This window comes from Chionomys nivalis, chromosome 26, assembly GCF_950005125.1.
Source record: "Chionomys nivalis chromosome 26, mChiNiv1.1, whole genome shotgun sequence".
Taxonomy (NCBI): domain Eukaryota; kingdom Metazoa; phylum Chordata; class Mammalia; order Rodentia; family Cricetidae; genus Chionomys; species Chionomys nivalis.
The window spans coordinates 12,015,024-12,039,976 of NC_080111.1; the positions used below are offsets into that span (position 1 = coordinate 12,015,024).

The 24,953-nt window shown below is 46.3% G+C and overlaps 1 protein-coding gene across 4 annotated transcripts in view; it reads left to right on the plus strand.

The window, feature by feature from the left end:
- Mtcl1 (microtubule crosslinking factor 1) overlaps positions 1 to 24,953 on the plus strand; it is a 121,386-nt gene that overhangs the window by 44,631 nt on the left and 51,802 nt on the right. For all 4 annotated transcript variants that reach the window (XM_057758420.1, XM_057758421.1, XM_057758422.1 and 1 more), the window contains exon 4: positions 22,527 to 22,586. In XM_057758420.1, coding sequence (XP_057614403.1) covers positions 22,527 to 22,586 — 60 coding nt within the window. The remainder of the gene's footprint in view (positions 1 to 22,526; positions 22,587 to 24,953) is intronic.

Here is a 24,953-nt window from a genome sequence, read left to right on the forward strand (position 1 = left end):
CGGAGCAGAAGCCAGCATGATGGGTGTGTAAGCTGAAGGGAAGGGGCGTGGACTGTGGGACAGACAGACCTTCTGCTCTGCGGTGTCCTGAGAGCAGAGGCCGAGGGCATCAGTATGGGGAGGAGAGATCTGGTGGGCGTGCCACACTAAATGTGAGGTAAGGTTAAACACTGTCACGTGGGCTGAGTGAGAGGATTAAACAGTTGATTTTTGAGATGCGTAAATATTGTGACTACTTATAAAAATCACCTGTACACTAGAGGAGGAAGTTTGAGAAGTTTGTTAAAATCTTGTTTATTTAGCGTTTTCGTCTCCACATACTGGTTGCGTGGGGACTAAGAGAACTGATGGTTTTCGGTGCAAAGTCCAAGTAGAACTTTTTGCTGGTTTTCTTCAGCAATTGTGAGTTGTTTTCATGTTTGATTTGAAGGAAAACTTAAGAAAGGACTGGCCTACCTCTGTCTCAGAGGAAGGCACCTGACAAAGGAATTAATTATGAAGAGTAAAAACGTTGCCAGCCTTGGGGGCTGCAGAGGTGTGTCAGTGGTAAAGAGCACTTAAGAGGACGTGGGCTTCCAGCATCTACGTGGCAGCTTCAAGCTAACTGCCTGAAACACCAGTTCCAAAGGCTCCAAAGCCCACGTCCGGTCTCCACGGGGACCAGGCTCACATCATACGCACACGCTGCATTATCTATACACGCAGGGAAAATGCTATTGCACGCATTAAAGAAGTAGTAATATTTATTTTACAGACACACAGGTTCTTGGGGTAGCTGTTCAGTAAAATTTCCTTGCTTCCATCTCAACTGTTAATCCCAGCAGAAAGATGCTAAAAATACGGACACAGATAAGAACCAGAAGTGATGTCGAATAAGATCCATCAGTGGGATATTGGTACCCTACGCTGGGTGTGCAGCCTACTCTGAAAACATGGACAGTCTGAGTTTTGTGTAGCCGCAGATGCTGTAGGGAGGGCAGAAGCACAGTACAGTGCCGTGGACAGCAGCAAGAAGGCAGCTGGTGAAGTGGGCAAGCAGCCTGGTTAGCATTTCTAACGCCGCTCTTTAGAGCTTCTAGAGAAACTAAAATCAGGGGCGATTTTCATTCCCAGTCCCAGCTTTTACTGCTGACTGCAACAGAAGCCCAGGACATTCTAGAGTGGATGATAGTGGAATGAATGAGCCAAACGTCTAGGCAGGCAGCGGGGATGCCTGGCCGGCTGGGCATGCTTTAAACAGAAGTCGTTATGCGCCCTTGTAACTGGGTCTCAAGGGCACCACATGGGAAAGATGGGTTTCATAAAACCACAGTGCTTTTAAAAACGTCAGCTGCTGGATAGATCCTATTTAAAAGCATGTGGATTTTTTTTTGTTTTTGTTTTTTGAGATAGGGTTTCTCTGTAGCTTTGGTGCCTGTCCTGGAACTAGCTCTTGTAGACCAGCCTGGCTTCAAACTCACAGAGATCCTCCTGCCTCTGCCTCCAGAGTGCTGGGATTAAAGGTGTGCGTGACCACCGTCTGGCAGGCATGTGGTTTTTAAATTTTGTTTTGTTTTTATAATCCAGTTTTTTTTTTTTTAGATTCAATTGTAAAGGCTAACTTTTATTTCAAAGAGTTGTTTTCACTATTTTATATACATATGTATGCATGTGTGTATGTGTACGCATGTGTGTGTGCATGTGTGTGTGTGTACTCGTGTGTGTGCGTGTGTGTGCATGCGTGTATATGTGTATGTGTGTAAATGCATGCCATATATGCACATGTCCGTGGAGGCCAGAACACTGTCAGATCCCCTACAGCTGGAGTTACAAGCATTTGTAAGTGCCGGTAACTGGACCAAATCCTATCCTCTGGGCGAGAGTGTGCACGCTCAACCGCTGAACCGTCTCTTCAACCCCCCCCCAAAGTCATTTTTAAAATTGAAATAAATCATTATTTAGAATCAAGTTATTGGCATTTGGAGTTAGATTTTAGGTTACTTGCAGCCTTAAAAGTGAGCTTGCTGCTTCTCTCTGGTTGCAGAAGTTGGTGTGAAAGGATTTTATCCCTCAGGACATACCAGGCAGCTCCCCTTCTACGTCCCGCTCAGGAAGTGTGACCTGGTGGACGCTGTCTGCAGTGGGTTGGTGTCTCAGCTGAGAAGACTATTCTCTGCTGCCAGGGGATGCTGCCTCATCCTTTAGGCTTTGCAAACCCTCCTGAGAAATGGTCCATGTGAAGACTGGTCCTAGCCTTGGGTTGTTCATGGCATTCACAGCAGAGCGTGTGAGCTGTGCCGTACGACATAAAAACATCGGGGAGTGTGTCGTGAATTGGGGCGAATCCAAGGCCACCTCCCGGCATAGTATCTGGTTACAGTTTTTTTTAAGTTTCTAACGTATGTTCATTTTTATTCACGCTTTTACCTTTCCTGATGCTTACCTGTAGACTTTGGGACCTGTGTCCAGCTCTTTCTCTCCCCACTTCTTCACACTCCCTTACTCAGTCAATTGTCTTTATAAATCATACAGTGTATATAGTATATAGGCCTATGTATATACTCATAGCTGTTGTGAATATGGAAGGCACAAATGATTTGGTCCTTGACCTTGGCCTTGAAACCTGAGGACAGTGAAGCAGCCCAAGTGCCTTCTGATGAAACACCGGTGATGTCAGGGAGCAAAAAGGTCACTCGCCTTTTCATTTTTTTGTATTTCTGTAGCCACACCCACCTGGGTTTCCAGGAGCCACAGTACGCTCAGTGGTAACCTTCCTCACCTCTCTGTGTTGTGGTCTTTCCTGTTGTCTATTTTCTTGTCAGCGCTGTCTCTTTGAGGCGGGAAGGAAGTAGTCTGGAGGTGAACTACTCTCTAACCTCCGCCCTTACTCTTTGATGCCTTCTACAAGGCAGCATCAAAGAGGCCCCCTGGTGTGAGCAGCCTGCCCTCCACCAACCACTGGTGGTGGGGCCCTTAGTCTCACCGCCACACACTGCTTTGGAATCCCGGGGAAACCCGTTTGTGAAGGTGGCCACGTTAACTATAGACCGTGATGTGGTGTGGCCTTCCAAATGCTACCATACAGTGGCTGCTTCTCAGCCCTCTGGAGTTAGGTGGCAGCTTCTCCATAAATCCCCTGATTTCACCAAAGGACCTGTTTGAAGTCACACAGGTAACCCAGGGAGGTTCCAGAACCCAGCTTGCACTTGCTCTTTTGGACTTGCTCGCTGCCGTTACCTTGGAGGTGAAAATGGCCACACGAGTACGGAACACTGGCGTTTGCTCTTTGATCCCGCTCCTCTGTGCTGAGGAGGGACTGGGAGGCCTCCTGATGTTCGCTACTCTTTATGAAAGACAAATAGTACGGGCAGCTGTCCCTCCCTTCTGCCAAGAACACTTTAAGGACCATCAACTTCGTTCTCTGCTCACTTTCCCTGGAACCGACCTTGCCCCAGAAAACCCTCGTGAGCCAGCGTAGCTCTGAGCTTTCCGGAACATCTCTCGGGGGCTCCAGGTTAACCTGACCCATTTTGTGACAGATTACAACTATTTTTAATGTCTAAGCCACCTTTTAAAGCAAACCCTCACCCTCCTTGAGAGGACACAGTCCTGCACCGAGCAGACGTGCTTCTGGATGCTGCGAGGCGAGCTGTGACATATAGCTCTTACATGACTGTCGTCATACACTCGTTAGGTTAGCGTGCAGAGTGAGAATTATCATACATGCGTGGCTGTCTCCCACATAGCAGGCGCCTGTGTTTTAGCACAGAATATTGGGTGTTAACATTCATAGCACGGGGTGACCCGAGGCTGGTCCCAGGAGGGCGGGCAGCCGGTAGTGTGAGGCCACATGGGAGCGCCATGCAGAGAGCGCTTGGGTATAAAGTTTATTTAATGGGTAAGGGGATTATGGAGGAATGAGGTAAATAGAGGTGGAGGAGGCAGTAGTTACCTCTTCAGAAGGGGGCTGGAGAGAGTGGGGAGATTGGGAGTGGGCAGGGCTTGTCTCTTAAAGGGGCAGGGTATCCAGGTGACAGGCTAGGCTAACAGATTACAGCACTGGGGTCACTGGGGTCTCTTGGGGCGGGGGGGGGTTGGTGCTCATGGACGGTGTAGTGGGGTAGCCCTTCCCCTCCCCCCATGTTACTACTACAGAACAGGTTGAGAACTTAATCTTAGGCATGAACAAAGAATGTTATTTATCAAAGGCAAGAGATTAAAATTCGTATGCAGGTGGATTTTCAGCAATATTGAAGTATAGAAGCAAACTTTTTGGGGAGAAAGGAAGCATTTAGAGCCTTTGCAAGGGAGGAATAGAAATGAAAATTGAATGTGTCTTGGTCACGTGAGGTGGTGATATTCTGCTTGTCCAGCATCCAGGTTTTGTCAGCTTCTAGCATCTGTGATGCAGCCTGAAATTCTGAGTATTTAAGGAAAAAAAAACCCTTAATTCTGAAGAGCCATATATAGTAAATCCTAAGACATGTGAGGTATTCATAACTCAGAGACCCCCTTCTACACAAAGGTGGCTTTCACCTGTTTCTAATGGCCATGGTTGTCTAGTGCCCTGTTCTCTAACGATTTGAAGTTAACAGGGCACAAGGGAGGCACCTGACTCCCTGATAATGAGTCAGGGAGGACAGAGTTAGCACCGTGGGATAGTCAGCCAGCAACCCCCACAGGAGGGCCCCTGGGGACTGCTGTGGGGAGCCTCGGATACAAGATACAAGGAAAGGTGACCTATAGCCTATCAGTTCCACTAAAGACACGGAAAAAGAAAGAAGGAAAGCAAAAGCAAGCTCCGTGGTTTTTCCAGAAGAGTGGGTGGGTGTTAGAAATACAGATTGAGCATTCATAATCCCAAAGTAAAAAATGCACCATAATTCAAGGCTTTTTAAGTATCACAAATGGAAAATTCCATACCCAAAACTATATTGTGTTCAAAATTATTTTAAAATACCATGGAAATATACTTTCAACAGATGTGTGTAATGTATACATGGATTTTCTATTTAGGTTTTGGTCCTTCAAGATATTCATTTTATATGAGCTAAAATTCTAATATCTGATGGTGGGGGAAGGGGTGAAATCTGATTACTTCTGATCCCAAGCATTTTGGAGAAAGTATTCTAGCTGCCTTGGTCCTGCCATGGGGCAGCACAGACTACCTCAGCATCCTTCTCCCTGCCCGCAGACTTCCAGGAGTCTAGAATACCACATCCTTCTAGAGTGGTGGACTTTGTTTTCTGTTGTTTATTATCTTAGTGTTTACAAAGGCAAGTTTAATGTCTCACTCTTGAGGATGATGAGTCCGTGAATGATCCCAGTGGTCACCGACACTGGCTCTGTAGTGATGACTGTCTTCTCATAAGAAAGGTCCCATGGAGAGGGTAGAAGGGGAGGGGAGAGGAAGGGAGGGGAGAAATATATATAGCTCAATTAAAAACAATAAAAAAAAAAGAAAGGTCTCATAATGCAGAGTGCAGATCAGAAACAAAAGTAGAGGTGGCTGGAGGCAAGAGGGCTGTGGAGGGCGGAGAGAGACTGTTTTCTGCCCATTGACCCTGGGTCAGAAGCCTTGAGGAAGCCGGGCTGCCGCAGAGAGGACTTTGAACAGGAAGGAGGTGTTATGTCTCAGAAACACATCTGCCGGGTATTTCAGAAGCACAAACACGGAAGAGGCCACTCACGGCGTCTCTGAGGGATTTTGTTTGCTTAGTAAGTATCTCTTCTGATGGGATGGTCTGATAAAGATTTCTACATCTTGAGACGCAGTAGCATTTTGCGGTGGTAATAAAATACGCTCGTTGCTTTGAAGAAGATGAACCTTCTTTCTGTCACTGGCTTCTGAACCATGGATGTGGATAAAGGGTTTTCAAAACCAGCTTGTTCGCTTTTTATGTGGAGGAGATAAAAGCTGTCGGGCTGCCCTTTGGGGAGAGTTTGTGGCGGTGCCTGGTGAAGCTTGTCATTGGCTCCCCTCTCAGCACTGCGACCGTGGCCAGTGTACCCCTGCAAGGTTTTTCCCACTCACCCAACTGGCATGACTCACCTCATATTTCCTTGGAAAAATAATCTTAAATTTTCTGGTTCTGTAGATAATTTATAGATTGTTCCTTCACGCCCAGAATTTGGGGTGATTGAAGACAATGGATTAAACCTTTCGGATCGATCATGCTTCCGCGATGATATTTTAAGTCATATGACTTGTTGAATCTGTAAAGGTGTCCTGAGCACAGAGCTGTGGTCTTTGGTGCTGCGGAGGCTTCCTGGAACTTAGGCATGTTGAGGTCATTCGGTGTTTGTGCTCAGACAGTACATAATGGCAGAGGCTTGGGAGCAGGGGGTTTGTACATTTTGCTGATACCCAGGGAGCCAGGCAACAGGTGTTCAAAGTGGAGTTGAGGAGCACAGATTATACCAGCCTTGTAAAAACTCCCTCCCTTTCTCCTTCCAAGTTTTACAGTCTGGGACAGTCATTCATTGCCAAGGAACAGAAAGGGAAAAGGCGAAAGGAGATGCAGGTTGGGATGTAGGGGAAAGTGGTGTGACCAGTTTTTAGGTTGTGAATCGAGACGATTGATAGGAGATTTGCCTCTGAGGCTTAGTGCCCACAAGTTAACGCTTGCTCTTCTCAAGGCAGAGGACGGTTAGGCAGCACTGTCAAACATCTTTCCTGAGAGGCTCGGTCCAGTCTGTGTTGAGCCCTTTCTCTCCATCATTAATTCAGGGTGAGAGCACTTCTTCAAGGGGCACTCTGAGACCCCGCCTGTAGGGAAATTGAAGAGGCTCTCATTCGTTTCCGGTAGCATGAAAACAGACTCCGGAGAAGAAAACATTTCAAAAGGCAGAGAACCATAATGAGGCCCTTACTTAAGGGCAAGCTGCCTGCCCGAGCAGGGGACCTTTGGAAAGGCGTGTAATTGGCACACATTTTTAGAGAAAGTGCAATGGTCGTGAATGGCTGATTGTGGTGAAAATGGGCTTCCTGTTTCTACCAGAGTCTCAGAAAACATTAGACCTTGGCAGGTGGCTGCTAGAGCTCGGAGAAGGTGGGACACAGGAATGACTGACAGGAAGGTCACGAGCTTATGGAGTCTAGGTCTCTTAAGGGGACTGACAGGGCCCTGGGACCTTTAGGGTGGAGCAGGTGCAGTGCTATGAACCTACGCTTTCTTTTACACTTGAACCCGGGAGTCCTTTCTTCCATTCTAAAACCCAGATGCATGGAGCATCTCTGGTTGTATGAGGAGTGCAAAGCTCCCAGCTCACCGTCTTTGGAGCCCCCCCAAAATAACCAGGTCACAGCATCATACACTCATCATCTCTGGAATCTGGGCAGACCTCAGTTGTTCATCCAGATCCTGAGTGCTGTAAGCACAGGAGTAGCCATCCATTCAAGGCCTTGGGTTTGCCTTCACCTAGAGTCCTCAGCAGTGAGAGGCCGTGTGGGGATGTGGGGGAGGCTTGCGCTTCCAAGGGACGATTTCAAAATCTGGCTGTAGGGCAACAAGCTTCTTTCTGTACGTTGACATGAGAGTAATATCTACCTCCTGTATGTCAGGAGATACCTCAACTCTAAAAGAATAAGCGACCAGACACAGAATAGAAGCCGTGTGTGCACCAACTTTCCTGCTATTCTGCGTGACAGTCCTTTGGTGTATGTGCCGTTTGCTCTGCTGTTCCAACATTCTCGGTTAGTTTAGGGGTGGGGAGAGCACACGCTAGAAACTGCGCTAAGAGAAGAAGATGAGACTCAGACCTTTTCCTGATTTAGGTCCCCGTTTTCTTACCCCCAATCTTTCCAGCTCCTTCTGTGCCTGCCGTTTTTCTCCCATATTTCCAGGAGACAGTGTTGTGTTTGCAGGTGTGTGTGCGTGTACATATAAAACACCTGTAGCAGACACTGCAGAAGGTATTTTCTTGATTGTAAAACATGTGTTTCCAACAGATCTTAAGCTTTAATAACTCTGTGAAGGATCAAAATTTCTCCCACTAGGTTTTTTTTTTTAAGTTAATTTTAGAAATCCCTTTTCGTGAGTGAGGGAGAAATTATTTACACAGGAAGGAAGCATCCTACGGTAGTTTATTAGAACAGACAGCCCTGAAGTATCAGTAGAGGAGGTGGAAGAAAATACAAATTATAGAAAGCATATTAACATAAAAAAAAAGCCATTGGCGAAAACTCTTGCCGAAGCTTTGGTGTGTTTAAAAGCTGCCGTCACTACGTTTATAAACAGTGTGGGCCCGCTCCAGCGTGGGTTTTACAGATTGAAAACAGAGCTGGCTAATCTTAGCTGTGAAGCCATAAAAGGAGAGAAAAGGGAACATATAGCTTTGTGCAGGGGGGCAGCGCAGTAAATCATGAGGGTCCGTGGTGACACCCCAACTCAGCCGCGGAACCCGTACGAGAGTTGTGGGTGTGCCTCTCAAACTCTCAAAGCAGACTAATCTGGGTCTAATTATATTTTTTATTATAGTAAATACACACAACGTACAAGTTGCCATTTTAACTCTGATTAAACATGCAATTGAGTGGCTTTTCCCTCAATGGCAAGCAGTTATCACTTCTGTCTCTTGAACATTTTTTACAATCCCAGAGAGCTGTTCTGCACCTCTTAAGCGATACCACTGGTTAGCAGCCGGAACTAACCCTGCTTTCTTCTCTGTCTCTGTGAATTTGTGTATTCTAGGTGTAGTGTCTTAGTGGAATCACGCAGTATTTGTGATTTCTGTCTCACAGCAGAACTGCTTTCTTCTTTCTGTCTGATAAGTCCAGCATAGGTCTGAACCACACTGTGGCTATCCACCCATCTTTTGGCAGACACTTGGGTACGCTCACCATTGGCTGCTGCAGTGTGACTGGAACATAGGTGTGTTACTATATGATTTTAATCAGTGTTCTGAAAAGTTTCCTGTGCGTGGTGATTTTTGGGGAGACTGTGTAAGGACACATTGGTGACTAGCAGAATGGGCACGTGGCATTGCGTTGCACATTCCTCATAGGTAACACGCACACTTATCTGTCTGCAAGCCTGCACAGCATGGAATGTGTACCTCCAACCAGAGAGGTAGCCGTATTGCAGGGGCATAGGTGACATTAAAAGTAGCTGCAGAGCAGAGGACTCACGGCTGCTCAAGGTCCCGAGAGTAAGTGACGGCGAGTGCTCAGCCCAGAATCGCATTCATACCTTCCCCACTAAGTCTTAGGGAGTATTATAGAAAAAGGAAGAGAGAGAACGCAAAAGCTCAGAGAGGGGAGAAAGGCTACCACGTGCCATCTTCTGGCGATGACACAGCCGTTGTAGTCACACACAACAGCAGCTACCCCGGACCTTTACACCAGTGCCCATCAACAGTCAGCCGTGGATGGGGGCGTTGTGTATGGGGTCCTAACTCTTCCCTGCTGGACTAGATTCTTGGAGAGGGGAGTCTTCACTTGCAAAGCCGTTAGTGAGGCCTTCGGACTCCAGTGAGTAGTCAGAGACAGCCCCGTTTAAACTCAGTGGCTTACAAAACAAAACAACAAAACAAAAAGATAGGACTATAGAGAAAAGGGTCGTAGGGAGGAGAGTGGGGCTTGGTGGGCTGAGAGTGATCGGAACGCACAGCACACGTAAGTGAAGTTCCCAGTGAGCAGATTTAGTTAATAATGAAAGTAAAGCAGATGGGAGGGAGCAGGGAGATGGTTCAGTGGGCAAGGGTACTTGTGGCACAGTCACGACTCTCAAGGGAGTAAGGTGGAGCGTGGTAGATCAGGACACCAAATACCACCTCCTGGCCACTGCCCATGCACACGGGTACCGACCCCCCTTCCCCCAAACCTCTGGATACATTAATAAAAGAGTAGAGGTGCCACTGTGGCCTCCCCAACCCACCATGTTATTAGACAGCTCAGGATTGATTGATTCTCCTCCTGTGGAGGCTTTCTAGAAAGAGTCCAGATGATCAAGTCCTCCTCAGGCTGTGGAGAGAAGGAAGAAAGGACAGTGTGTGGTAGTTGGGCATACACACGTGGAGGGAACAGAGAGATGGGTCAGTGCTGACAGGATAGATGCCCTTGAGGTTGGAGAGTAGGCCTCTGGGGGTCCAAAAGTGATGGGGAATTGAGCAGTAGTGATGGTGGCCATGTAGAAGGAAGCATCACTCATAGGTGACAGAAAGCACAGTGTCTAGGATCTACAGAGACAGCCATGTAGAAGGAAGCATCACCCATAGGTGACAGAAAGCACAGTGTCTAGGATCTACAGAGATAGCCATGTAGAAGGAAGCATCACCCATAGGTGACAGAAAGCACAGTGTCTAGGATCTACAGAGACAGCACAAGAAAACAGAGATTGGAAGGCAGCCCCTCAGCCTTCTGCCTATGTTTCAGCTCCTCCATTCTTTCTCTTCCTTCTCTGTTTTGTTCATTTTATTTTTTTTAGAGGTATCTAGAAAATCCATATGTTCTGCAGCCTGAAGAAACTTGGTCAGCTTTTCACAGAAATCCTCCACAGCTTCATTCATTGTCGGTTCTGTTATTTAGAACAAAACAGGAGATGCTCCTCCCATGTGAAGAGGAAGCCTTGTGAAAGAGACTGAGCTTCTCATGTCTGGTTTTCAGTTTTGGAGAAAAAGAAATGGGAACCCGGAAATGATCAGAGGATTGGAAAGAAAGGAATTGGTAAAAATGCCCGAGAGAGAGGCAGGGCCGTGGGAGGGATGCCTTGGGAGCAGAGGCAAGGCAAGCTGTCTGGGGCCGTCCCCTGGGGCCACCCCAGCCCACAATCCCCACAAAGCCAATTAATTTAGAAGGTGCCCATCTTCCTGCTCACTATATTTTAATATGTTGAAGAAGAGCCAAGACTTTCCCGTCCGGTAGTTAGGATCGGACAGGAGGGAGAAAACGTTGTTGTAACTTGTATTCTAGTGGTTTGACATCTCCCATAAATCGTGTGTGAAATCATTGCTCCCATTGGCTCTCGCCTGTACTTAGCAGCATTGTTCAAAGACTGACCTACTTAACCTCCCTTGGTGGTGGAAGCGATGCCTTCCTTGCTGTGGGAAAGTTCTACTGTTAAAATCTCTCCTGTGAGTATGAGCAGGCAATAACAGTAAGACGTTTCCCCAACAAGACATCATGTGAACTGTGGAGCACTAGTCCAGATCGCCCAGGAAGGACATACAGGAACCCACAGAGTTGAAATCTGTCCTCCGAGTATACGTTTCTGTGCAAGATGGAGATGGCTTTTTTCTGAACATTGGTTTCTCCTAGAGAGAGGAAAGTGAGGATGACTCATGGTGGCTCTGTTTCTGTGCTTAATTTTTTTTGATGAACACTTAAAATTCTAACCACAAAAAGACATAATTGGTTTTACCCCAAGTCTTGCTTATTGTGGTTGTCAATTATTAAGCGCATGACTGTGCTCCATCCCTACAGGATCCCTCCCTTTCTCTAAGGTGGTTATTGCTATGATTGGCTTGTTTTTGAGAGAGTCACTATCCCTAGCTGGTCTAGAACTCCCTTGTAGACCAGGTTAGCCTCAAACTCACAGACATACCTCTGCCCCTTCCTTTAGTGTGCTAGGATATTCACCACCACACTCAGGGCCAATCATTGCTGTTATTCCCAATCATAAATAAGGGAAGTCCCCATCAAAGTGGTATGGAGGTTTGCATGAGAATGATTCCCATAGGCTCATGTATTTGAATACTTGGTCCCCAGTGATGGGACTGTTTGGGAAGGACTAGGAGGTGTGGCCTTGTGGAATAAGTTGTATCACTCGGGGTGGGCTTTGAGTTGCAAAAGTCCATGCTATTTCTCCGTTCCCTCTGACATACAGTTGTTGTCTTAAGACATGCGCTCGGAGCTGCTGTTCCAGCGCCATGTCTGCCAGCTCATGTCCCTCCTTCCTGCCACGATGATCAAGGGCTCTAACCCCCCAGAACTGGAAGCTCCAATGGACTTTTCTATAGGTTGCCTTGATCATGGCCTCACCACAGCAGTGGGTGGAGCTAGTTATAGATTTGATGTCATTTAGAAGCCCCCAAGTAAAGCTGTGTAGGGAACAGGCATATCTGCCCCACCCCCATGGGCACGCACACAGGCACAGAGCCGAAGCATCACAGCCCCGCATTTCAACAGATGTGTACCGGAACTGTGCCTGACGAGGCCACTTCTGACCTTATCTGTGTGGTTTCTGCCTTGTGAGTTGGTCCACCTTGCTGCATCCTCAGCAAGACACCGGCTGTGGGAGCCTGCTCGGTGCTGCCAGGCTGCAGGAAGGATGCTTTCTGGGCTCTGTTATGGTGTCATAGCATCTGAGACTGGAGCCCGGATTCCCCAAGTGGGGGTCTAGCAGATAATGGTGGCTCAATCATGGCTCTCTGGATTAGCTATTGAGGGGTTGCATTGGAAACGTTTGATCTGGCAACTGACCATGCTTTCAAATTGTGAGATATGCTGTCTCATAAATGTAATACAGCAGCAGAAATGATTAGGGTTTGGAGTATCAAGCCACCTACCCAGAACATTTTCTTAAATAAGGGCCCTCAACCCTGGAGGTAATGAAACTGCCTTCTTTGATCTTTCACCACATAAAGCGGAGGTTGTTGAGTGCCTCCAAAGAAGGCTGCTCCAGTGCAGTCCTCTCCTGGCCATCTCCCTCATCAAGGCATGCGCAAGACAGCTGAGGGCCAGCTGCTGCAGCCCCGCTATCTGCCCAGTCCCCTGCCCATTCTTAGCCCCCGGGGCAGCTCTTGCTCTTGAAGCCCTTCTGCTCCCAGGTTGCCTTTCACTGGGCACAGGTTTGTTCCTAGCTCTTACCAGATCTGGGCAGCGCATTCCCTGCATCAGAGCTGCACCATGGCCTCTTGGGGGCTTTGTACACATCCTGCTCCCCGCCCTTGTAGTCCAGTTACTGCCTTTGCGAAATTAAATCACTTGTAATTCTCAGACAACATGGAGGCACGGAGAACAGAGAAAGCTTCCGCTCCACAAGAATCATAAATCCACGGGGCAAGCTCTCCCCACCCCCACTGCCCACACGTCATTTGTGTTACGCCTTAGTAAATGCTTGGAGGCTAGGATCTAGGCAGCCACTGCCTGGAGACAAGAATTGCTGGAGATTTGCCCTTAGAACTGGAATGGCTTTTCTGTATGGTGCCAGCCAGGCCAGTGTTTGAGCAGCGTGGTGGATGATTAATGAACCCAGACTGTGACTCTAGATAACAGGGATCTAGGCAGATTCAGGTCAGTAAGTCAGATGAACGTTATACGTCACCCAGTAAAGGAGCCTCCAGGTAGGAAACGCTGAGCCCAGGAAGGCGATTAGAGACTGGGACTTCCGATTTCTAGCCCCAAGTGTTCATTAGACCCTGTGGTGCCCTCTGCAAAGATGCCCATGAGGGGCCTCAGGCACACAGAGCTAGCTAATCTTATCTGGAGGTTAATCCTGTTTAATTTCCTGTTGATTTCTGCAGGGTGTGAGGCTCAGGGCCCCTCAGTCTCACACAGCCCTGGGAGGTGGATGGACAAAGGCTTATTAATTAGGGTGTTGAATGTTTGGTTAAACTATCCTTAAAACAACAATCTTTCCTGATTCGAAAGGACGATATAGATCATACTTGACTAAAGGGAGTTACCAGCTTTGCAATGTTGCAAACATGGTGCGAATTCAGGAGAAGCTGTGTTCGGAATTCTGGGTTTTGATCTTTTCTGGGCCAGCGGTGTTGGATGCGGGTACTGTCTTCTTGTACTGTGCTGGACAGCAGCTCCCAGTCAGCTGTGGGCATGAGTGGAAGTCACTAAGTCCCCAGCAGCCTCTGTGCTGTTCAGCTGTGCTGTTTGGTAGAGGAAAAAAAAGCATTTTTTTTTAAAGTAAAATATTTTCTACCTACCATGTATTTATCAGGATATAATACCATTGTGCCTTGAAGAACGTCTATGAATTTTGACTTTTTAATGGAATTTTTAAAAATCTATAGTCACTCATAATTCTGCTACTCGTTGACAAGTAGCTTTTAGCATTTTAATTTTAATTTTTCCTTTTTTTCTTTTTGGATTTTTGCGACAGGGTTTCTCCCTAGCTTTTGGTTCCTGTCCTGGAACTAGCTCTTGTAGACCAGGCTGGCCTCGAACTCACAGAGATCCACCTGCCTCTGCCTCCCGAGTGCTGGGATTAAAGGTGTGCACCACTATTGCCTGGCAGCATTTTAATTTTTAAAAGATTTGTTTTATTATTTTATGTGCATGAGTGTTTAGCCTGTCCATCTGTCTGTGCACCACATGTGTGGCTGGTACCACAAGGTTCAGAAGAGGGCATCAGATATCCAGGGGAAGGATGGAGTGACTGATGGTTGCGTGAAGCTGTTTGCGTGGTGGGAATTGAACTGGGATCCTCTGGAAAAGCAACAAGTGTTCTTAAGTGCGGAGCCAGCTTTCCAGGTCCCTGTGTTGGCATTTTACAAGTGTTTTAGCATAAAACATTTTCAAGACAAATGTATCTTATTTTTTGGCTTTTATTTTACACTGAAAAGAGCAAGATTATATATAAAAAATTTCATGTCTCTAAATATTTGTAATAATCATTTTAATGGTTCTGCAGCATTATGCTAACCATTTTCAGTGACCTTAAAAACCTACACATCTAATGTTTTCCTCCTATTTTATCATGAACGTTGTCTTTGTTTTTCTTTTTCTTCTTTTTCTTTTTGGCTTTGTGTTTTGAGACAGGGTTTCTCTGTGTTACAGTCCTGGCTTTCCTGGAACTCACTCTGTAAACCAGGCTGGCCTGGCCTTGAATTCACAGAGATCCATCTGCCGCTGCCTTCTTAGTACTGGAATTAAAGGCGTGCACCACCACCGCTCAGCTATCATGAACATTTTCAAACATTTGGTAAACCTAACTTTATAGTTAACACCTTTATTACCCTCACTTACAGTGTACATTGAGATTTTGGCACACTTGGTTAATCTATCTGTTGATTTGCCCTATCTATCAATCTATCTATCTATCTATCTATCTATCTATCTATCTATCTATCTATCTATCTATCTATCTATCTATCTAATCTATCTAATCTATCTATCTATTTTTGGTGCACTTGAAAATAAATTACAGACTTCCCCCTAAATACACATTGTTAATTAGAGATGGTTTCCTTTACTGAAATGCACAGGTCTTGAATCATTTTACTCATTGAGTTTTAACAACAAATTGATGGCTATGAGTCTCACAGTATACTCGATTATCTGGGATGGTATCTTCAAAGGTGAATAATGACTGTCAAGGTTTCAGAATATAGGCTCTCCCATGGGACAAGCCCGTTGACTCTTCTGAGAGGGATTACTCAGATTACATAGCCTCTGGCCAGTCCTGTGAGGTTTATCTTGATTAGGCTAAGTGAAGCAGGAAGACCCGCCCCAAAGGAAGGAGGTACCACCACTCCTTCCTGCCGGTTTGGTCCTGGACTGCAGAAGCTAGCGAGGCAGAGCTTTTCTCCCCCTCTGTTTCCAGACGGTAAACAGTGTCACCACAATCACCTTCAGCCACTGGTGACCGTGACTTCTCTACCACGATGGAGTCAAAATAAACCCACGTGTCCTTAGACTGCTTTTTGTAAATGATTTTTTTTTATCATGGCAACAAGACACTAATTAAAACGATACCCTAAGTCAAATTAGAACATTGTGATAGATGGCTACAAAACACTACGAGGTGTCACTCACAACCCCGTGTACTTTTGTGTTTGGAAACCAAGTGAAAACAATAGCTTTTCTAGTCACAGTGCATCCGAAGAAGTGACCCATGAAGTCTCTCTGGGAAGGGCACAGTGTTTTAGTTATATTTGTTTATATAATTTTTCAACTCTGCTTCATTTTTCAATGTGTTTTCCCTTTTATTTCATTACGCTGCTATCATGGATGGCGATGCCTCCATAAGTTTCTTTGTTGTACAGGATTGTTTTGTCTAGTCTGGGTTTTTTGTTTTTCCGTATGAAGTTGAGTATTGTTTTTTCAATACTTCAATTTCTGTGAAGAATTGTGTTGGGATTTCGGTGGGGGTTGCATTGAATCTGTAGATTGCTTTTGGTAGGATTGCCATTTTTATTATGTTGATCCTTCCTATCCAAGAGCATGGGAGATGTGCCGCGTACCGCGCCCCCGTGTCTGCGCTCTGTGCGCTGGCACCTAGTTCACGAGCTTCGGGCAAGGGAGCTGGAGGTTAAAATACACAGACACACACAGACAGAGAGACAGCGACGCGGGTCATCCTTGAATTCCCCAAGAATGCCCCCTTTATTGTGTTCAGGGACAGATTATATAGACATAGCCACGCCCCAGCCAAACCCACCAGAAACCACTCTCCTGCCATCAGGAACTCCTGAAGGTCTCGTGCTCAGAGCAGCTGTAGGCACTCAGATCAGGGGAAAACAAGAAATTCAGGATCTGGGGTCTCACTGCTCCCAACATAGATCCTTCTATTTTCTGGTATCTTCTTCAATTTCTTTCTTCAAAGACTTAAAGTTCTTGTCGAACAAGTCTTTCAGTTCTTTGGTTAGTGTTACCCCGAGATATTTTATGTGATTTGTGGCTATTGTGAAGGGTGATGATTTCTCTGATTTCTTTCTCAGTTTCTTTATCATTTGTATATAGGAGGGCTACTGATTTTTTTGAGTTGATCTTGTATCTTGCCACATTACTGAAGGTGTTTGTCAGCTGTGGGAGTTCCCTGCCAAATTGTTGTGTTATGAGCGGCAGGGCTGTGTCCCTGGCACCCAGCCGCCCGCATGGCTAGCTTATGCCCCGAAATAATTACACGGAAACTGTATTCTTTTGATCACTGCCTGGCCCATTAGTTCCAGCCTCTTATTGGCTAGCTCTTACATATTGATCTAACCCATTTCTAATATTCTGTGTAGTACCACGAGTTGGCTTACCAGGGATGATCTTAACCTACATCTGTCTGGAGTGGGAAAATCATGGCGACTCCTTCACTCGGCTTTTTTCTCCCAACATTCTGTCTGTTTACTCCACCCACCTAAGGGCTGGCCTATAAATGGGCCAAGGCAGTTTCTTTATTAAATAAAAGTAACTCCTCCATCACCAAATAATATAGTTTTGCCTGTTTTTGGACTGGGTTATTTCCCTGTGATAAATAAGGAAGGACAGAGGCAGAGGTGGAGGCAGAAGAGGCAGATTGATTGCTTTGTTTGTTTAGTCCAGGCTGGCTTATACCTTGGTCCTCCTTCCTCAGCCTTCTGAGTTGTGGGAGTATTAGCAAGTGCCACCACAGCCAACTCTTCCCAGAGACAATTTGTGCTCAAAGATAGAGCTCTATCTTTAGGCAATTGGCATGACTTTCCAACTTTTATCACCAGGCAAGTGCTGCTTATCGATTCTCTACTAAAGGAGTCAGTCAGGGCTTCTGAAAACCAGATTCTGATTGGCTATTTTGTACCATGCTCGGTGGTGACATTGATTCCCATGTGATTGTGTGCTCACGAAGAGTTGGTGTTCCTAAAGTTTAGGGGGATACTTTGTTTCACATGGATCGTCCTTAAGATTTTATAGTTTCCATGGCTTCTCATTTTTCTTCATGTATAATTTACTGTTGTTACCTTCAGTTTATTGGATATTATTTGGCAGTACATTTCCACGCAGTCTTTAATAAATTGGTTTCAAGATACATGTCTATAGGGTATGAAATGAATTCTTCAACCAACTCGTATAGTACAGGGCATCGGTGGGTCCTGATCCCTCAAGGTTGCATGTACCCTGTCCTGCCGTCCTTATCACTGAGTTCCCTGGGGGAAGGTTGTATTTAATAGGTTGGGTGTACTTACTGGGTGGTCCGTGTCCATCCACGGACTTTGTGGCTTTTGGCAGGTCATTGTCCTTGCCTGTCCCTTCTCACCTCCTCAGGTTTTGGCCACTGGGAATGGGTTCCTGGTGTTTTACTTTTCATTAGCCCAGTGTGTCTTAATATAATTCCCCCCCGATGACTTTGGGGTATTTTTGCCTGCTGATGACAGTTTTCTGACTGACTCTTCCAAATAAGGATGTGTGCTGTCTGCAGCTCAGATCTTTCAGAAGCCTCTAGAGTGCATTTTCATAGCAGTGCACGAGGAGCCTCGGCAGTGGGGTGGCTTCTCAGGACAGTTCTTTGGGCTTTTTGGCCGGAGGAAGGCAAGACTTTTTTTGGGAGGGGGGTAAGAAAACATGCCAGTTAGAGGCTCAGAAAATAAAAAAAAAAATAGCTAAACTCTGGGAGATTAAGAAACTATGTGATCCTTGGAAGGTGCTTTATCAAGAGAACCAGGACCAAGAGCATAGGGTGATGTCCCAAAGCTGGTGTCCCTACGATGAGCGTGTCAACATCATCTGACTCTTCAGTTTGTCAGCACTGATCCGTCCCCCTTCCTCTCTGTCATTCAGCTCCAGGTGGTGGTGTTAGCTTGGGCTGCTGTAACAAAATGTCCCAGGCTGGGTAGTGTGCGCTGGAGCTTTTTAAACTCGGGCTCACTTCTTAAAATCTGGCAGGGCCCTCGCTTGTCACCATGGGACTTCACTGTTTCTCCATGCAGAACACGAGCTATTTGCACTTTCACAGTGCATGTCCTCACGCCTCCTGACACCAGAGGACGCTGCCTCAGACTCTGTAGATCAGGTTGTGTTGGGAATTTTAGGTTTCTTTCCTTTCTTTCTTTCTTTCTTTCTTTTTTTTTTTTTTTCTGGAAAAGAAAATCAGCTCTTATAAGAGCATAATGGTTTAGTTACAGAAGTAAAAATTTTATGTTTTCTTACCATCATTCCTGGGCATATTAGTTCACGTTAGCATAATTTAGGATTATATTGTGTTAAAATGTTTTCTTTTTAAAGATTGTTGTCTAAGTTGCTAACTCGGGTTTTATAAATTTTTTTTTTGATGAATTTGCCTTGAGATCAGGAGAGAATTTCCAGCCATTTCTGAAAAGGCTCCAAATATATTTCTGCTTTTTTATTTTTACTACATATTCATGCCAAGTGGTGTTCTTAGCCTTGACAATCATGAAATCAAAATATTGATCAACTATGAAAAATGTTGAAGATGTTTTGCATCCTGTACTGCCAACTACTCCGTCAAGATGGCGCTCATTATGAGAAGTAAACAAGCAAGACACCACATTAGAACGCAGGTTTGCCTTAGTCTTTAATAGACGGGAAAACTCTGTGTCTAGCAGAATTGTTTTTAGATACGTTTCCTTATTGTTTATCACCGCAGAGTGTTTTATAGTCATACTCTGTATAGCTAGTGCTTGAAGGCGCATGAAAATTTGTCAGGCACAAGGTTACCAGGAATAGAAAAAGCCTCCAGAAAGCCCTGACTTAACCAACAGATCTCTCTGTTTTGGTGTTCGTGAGTCCAGGGTCATCCAGGGTCAGAGCATTAGCAAGGCTGAGCCCTACCCAAGGCTCCTTGGCGGCTCGCAGAGGCTGCATCCTCGGAGGCTCATTCTAAGCACTCAGAAGAAGCACCGGTGTCTTTTTCTCTTAGGATGACATCAGTCCCATTATGGTGGCTCCACCCCAGGCCTTCACCAGACCCGGTTATTTCCCAGGGACCTTCTTTCTTTTCTCACACATCACACGGGATCTTGGGGGCTTCCACATAGGAGCTGGGAGGGGACAAGGATTTAGCCATGACAGACGTGTAATGGAGGATTTGGCATGGTGCCCGATTTTAAGTGCCCAATGAAGGGCAGTTGCTAAGATCATCCTTGTCCTTTTTTTTTTTTTTTTTTTTTTTTTTTGCCTGTCCTGGAACTAGCTCTTGTAGACCAGGCTGATCTCGAACTCACAGAGATCCGCCTGCCTCTGCCTCCCAAGTGCTGGGATTAAAGGCGTGCGCCACCACTGCCCAGCCATCCTTGTCCTTTTGAGAGGACCAAGGAAAGGGGAATTTTTCTGTGCTGCAGCTAAGAGGGAGTTGTATGTCCTGGGTCCCTGGAGTTACTGTCTTCCATGTGGTGGTTTGGAAGAGAACTGTCTTCCATTGGTTCATATATTTAAACACTTAATCCTCAGTTGTTAATGCTGTGTGAGGAGGTAATGTCACCTTTGGGAGGTGGAGCCTTGCTGGAGGAAGTGCATTACGGGGGCTGGCTGTCAGGGTCAATCGCCCCACCCATTTCCTGTTTCCCCTCTCTGATTCCTCTGTATATGAAACCATAACCAGCCAGGTTCCTGTTCCAGCCAGCACGCCTGGCTTTCCCCACCATTGTTGACTCTAGCCCTCTGGAACCAGAGGCCAAAATAATTTTTTTTTCTCTCCTCAAGACAGGGTTTCTCTGTAGCTTTGTTACCTGCCCTGGAGTTAGTCTGTAGATCAAACCTCGAACTCACAGAGATCCACCTATCCCTGCCTCCCCACTGCTGGGATTAAAGGCGCGCGCCACTACTGCCCAGCACAAAATAAACTCTTTAGGTTTTTTTTTTTAAAGATTTATTTATTTATTTATTATGTGTACAGTATTCTCAGTATTCTGTCTGCATGTATGCCTGCAGGCCAGAAGAGGGCACCAGACCTCATTACAGATGGTTGTGAGCCACCATGTGGTTGCTGGGAATTGAACTCAGGACCTTTGGAAGACCAATCAGTGCTCTTAACCGCTGAGCCATCCTCCAGCCCTCTTTAGGTTGTTTTTGTCACAGTCACAGAGGAGTAACTAGCACAGGTGAAGAGGAGGAAAAAGGTGACAGGTTCCAGCCAGGGCACCCTGTGTGACGGATAGGCTGGCCACCACCTTCTTTCTACATCTCAGCCCTGGACCGAGAACTAATCGAATCTTTGTTCCTGTAACCCTGGAAGGAGCAGACACTTCTATCTCCTTCTGTGATGGTTTGCTTTAATTATCAACTCTACAAAACCCAGAATTACACAAGACAATCCTCAGTGGGAGGTTGTCCGCATGGGGTTGGTTGTCCTAATTAAATTAGTTCGACCCTGCCTTTTCTAAAAACTCCAAAGGAAATTAAGCCAGTCCTGTAGCTAGCATTTAGAGACCGAGCCTCAGCCCTCTTGGCTAGCCTTCATGATATTTTTGCCCATTTCAGTTACTGGTTTTCTTCTTCAGCCTTTTAGAGACTAAGGCATAACTAGAGTTAGATTTTTTTTTTTAACCTAAAATCTCTAGCTGCAAGGCCTGGTACTCAGAGAGGGAGTTACTTCAGCTGGGAGCTATGTTGAGTTAATGAAGTCAGCTTGCTGCTGCCTCGCCTCCTTGTTTTGAGTTTTGGTTTCAAGACAGGGTTTCTCTGTGTAGCCCTGGCTGTCCTGGAACTCGCTCTGTAGACCAGGCTGGCCTCAACCTCAGAGATCTGCCTGCCTCTGACTCCCAAGTGCTAGAATTAAAGACGTGCACCACTGTGGCCCACCAGGGGCTACAGCAAGCTACCTAAGATGACATGAGTGACAAACACAGGAGCCTCCTTCCAAAGTGACGCTGGAACAGAAGGACAAAGCTCACCTCAAGACAGCCCAGGAGAACCCAGGAGGGCGCCCCACCCCCTGAGCTGAGCCCAGGAAGGCAGAGGACTGTCAGGAGACTCTAATGGTGCCAGGGATGCAAAGACTGGCCAGCTGGGGCTCCACCCCACACAATCACTCGCCACAGCTTCTCTTAGAAACAGGGAGAGGTCTCTTGTGATGTCACTAACTGGCCCTAATGGGATGTATTCACTGGTGCTCCAAATCCGCATAGTCAACTAACTGTATATTAAAAATATTTGAAAACAAATTGTATGTGTATAGAACATGTATGTGTATAGAATATTTTTCTTATCACCACCTAAACAGTATCGTGTAGAATTGTTTATAGTATTTACATTATACTAGCCATTATAAATAATCTAGAGATGATTTAGAGTGTGCCAGGAGTTCATAGGTCGTATGCAAATACTGCAGCATTTTATTTAAGGTACTTGAGCTTCCATGGAATTTTGTCTCTCCAGGATCCAGGAGATCCCATTCACAGACTGAGCGGTGACCGTATGGAATCTAGAGAAACACATGAGCCAAGGCTACTTTGTAATAATAAATTAAGAGCTTTAAAATATTCCTAAGGCGTTGCTTTAATGGTATCAGGTTGTTAATAATATTGCAACCTAGGTTATGTTTTCTCCATAAGAGCCTCTGCTTTTTTAATCTGACCTTTAGGAACACACGAATTAATTTTGATAGTAGTTAGAGTGTAATTAGGAAATTAGCCACATTCAGAGCTACTGTGTATCTGTTTCTGATACTTCCTGTGTTTGTCTTCCTGCCTTCTCTTCACTGTTAATTCATGGAAGCCGCCCACTTTGTGCCTTAAACAGAGTAATCGAGACCTGCTCCCCAGCGACAGTAATTAGAACATCAGCTACCTTGGTACTTCAGAGACTCACCAAACACACACAACCTCATTTAAATGTCACGGAGAGGGGTGTTGTTTTCTCTAGAATCAAGTAGCTTCACCAGGAGGGACAAGTGCCGTCTGTCATGTGCGACCCCTGAGTAACAAAGCGACGCTTGCATCTTTTTCAGAGTTCCCTGAAGAGAAGAGGCAGCCGGGAAATGTACAAAGAGAAGAAAGCTGCTAGTCAGGTAAGCTGAGGTTTTCATCCCAGGGCCTCTAACCCGAAGAAGGAAGCCACCCCATTCTGAAAATCCTCTTTGCCTTTAGGACACTAAAAGAAACATCACCTGGCAAGTCATTGGATTTCGCTCAGTCTTCCCAGGGTGAACATTTTCTTACCACACATATCCACAGCGCTGTCCTTTGTCTCTCTCGCTCTGACAACCTGCAGGCTCGTTAGGAATGAGAACAAACTGGCTTTGTGGGAAACTGTAGTGAGTATAGTCCAGGGTCTGGCAGCTCTCCTAACTGCCAGAAAGCGGTGTGACCTTCACAGTCGTTCACATAGTGTCATAATTCAGCCACTGGGTGGCTGGGTCATTTATATGTCATTATTTTATGTATGTGTGTGCTCAGCTGAACAATGCCTCACGTTTACTGGAAAGTGAAGCATTCTAGCAGGAAACCTGAGAAAGTTTGGCACTCTTTTATATCCAGGGTATGTATTCTTCAAGGCCGTCTGGCTCTTTTGAAGTTGCCTCTGGATTCCTTTTCTCTTTCTTAAATTGCTTTTAGTATTAGGCGTTTGAAGAGAACAAAGGTTATTGCTATAGTTTCAGCAGACTCTAAAATAGCAGGCTGTAATTAGAAGGACACAGTGAGTCAGGCTTACTAACAGGCTTCAAGGGCCCGTATATACCATCCTGGAAACTTCCCGTTTATGATTCCCTCAAGTATTAGTTACATTTCCATTACTGTGATAAGAACACTATGACCAAGGCGACTTGCGGAAGGAAGAGTTTATTTGGACTGACGGTTCCAGAAGGACCAGAGTCCATCACCATCAAGGTAGTGGGAGCATGGCAGCAGGCAGGCAGGGTTGCTGGAGTAGCAAACTGAGAGCTCACATCTTGAAGCTCAGGCAGGAAGTAGAGAGATCAAACGTGGATGACTGAAGGCCTTTACAGCCTGCCCCCGGTGGTGCACTTCCTCCTAAGCCTCACCAATTAGGGACCAAGTGTTCAAATGCTGGAGACTGTGGGGAACATTCAAACTACCGCATCCTGGTTCCCGTGTCCCCAAGAAAATCAGAGTCACTGGAGGACTCAGCACAAGACTGATTTCTTTCATCCTCCTGCAAGTTCCCCTGATGTCATTTGAGAATCCATTGAGCACAGAAGATTGAAGGCACCCACTGCTGGGTGTCTCTAGTATCCTGGGTTTAGACTATGTCTCCTGCCCAGCAAAGGGCTTTTTCCTCAAAGTACAATTGCTGGCTGATGAAGCCGTCGGGCATAACTTGATAGGCACAGGAGCTGTAGATTCACGGGCCTGTGCACAAGCAACCCGTGCTGTGTGGAGTAGCTCCACGCAGTCTGCAGGGTGATTGAGAAAGGAGTTTCTGTTCAGCAGAATGGTGGAATGGAACGCCCTGGGAACTGCAGGTCGGCAACCAAAACCCAAAGGAAGCCGGCACCAAGGCGTAAGGTAGGCACATGGGCAGCTGGCTGCTGGGGTGTGGGCTAGATGGCAGACTTGCAAGCCAGAGAATATATACCAGCAGCGATATATTTTTGTTGCTTGACAAGCCTTTCCGGCTGCTGGTGATGGTACTGGTCCCCTTGCGTTTCGACCCCACGCCTTGCTTGCCCCTTCTGCCCATAGTTGGAATAGTTTCCCTTGGAAAGATGGGTCTGATGTGTGCTTTCATGCCGTATCTGGAGCTAGCCATGGGCTCCTGAAACTCAAGCTTGTGACTCCCAGTTTAGGATTCTAGCTAGATCCCTCTGCTAGAGTCTTGGCAGAGTTCCGGAGACGTCTCTGGTTACATGCTAATAACATAGCTGCCAGCTGTTTGAGCTGCTCCTCAGAACAGTCTGAGCTCAGCGTCCCTTGGGTAGAGGGACCCCTCCTTCTCTCTCCTGGGCCTCACAGAGTAGTGTGGGTCCTGCTTCAGCTACAGTGACATCGGGAAAGGGGACCAACTCCTTCACATCCTTCCTTCATCTATCAGGCTCCAAGGTTCTCTCTCTCTCCCTCCGCTCCGCCCCCTGCTTTGGTTCTGGTGGCCGGTCCTGTAGTGTGCATGGGTGTTGGTAGAGTTGGCAGCATGCTTCCTCATTTGTCAGAGTGCCTGCTGTTTGTATAGTTGCTTTCTTCAAGGATAAGAAGAGCGGACAGTGATAAATCTTCAGGTGGCCCGCAGACTGGACACCCTTCCAGCCCTTTGTGGAATTGCTGCCCTGACTGCTTGGTCTAGGCTTAAGACGGGGACGGTGGTGCTGGGGATGACTGGAGGAGGAGGATGGAGATTGGTGTGAGGTCCAGGTTTTCTAGAAGGCAGGTGACTGCAGGGGTCAAGGACGCTCTGCTTGCATAAGCAGATGATGGTAGAC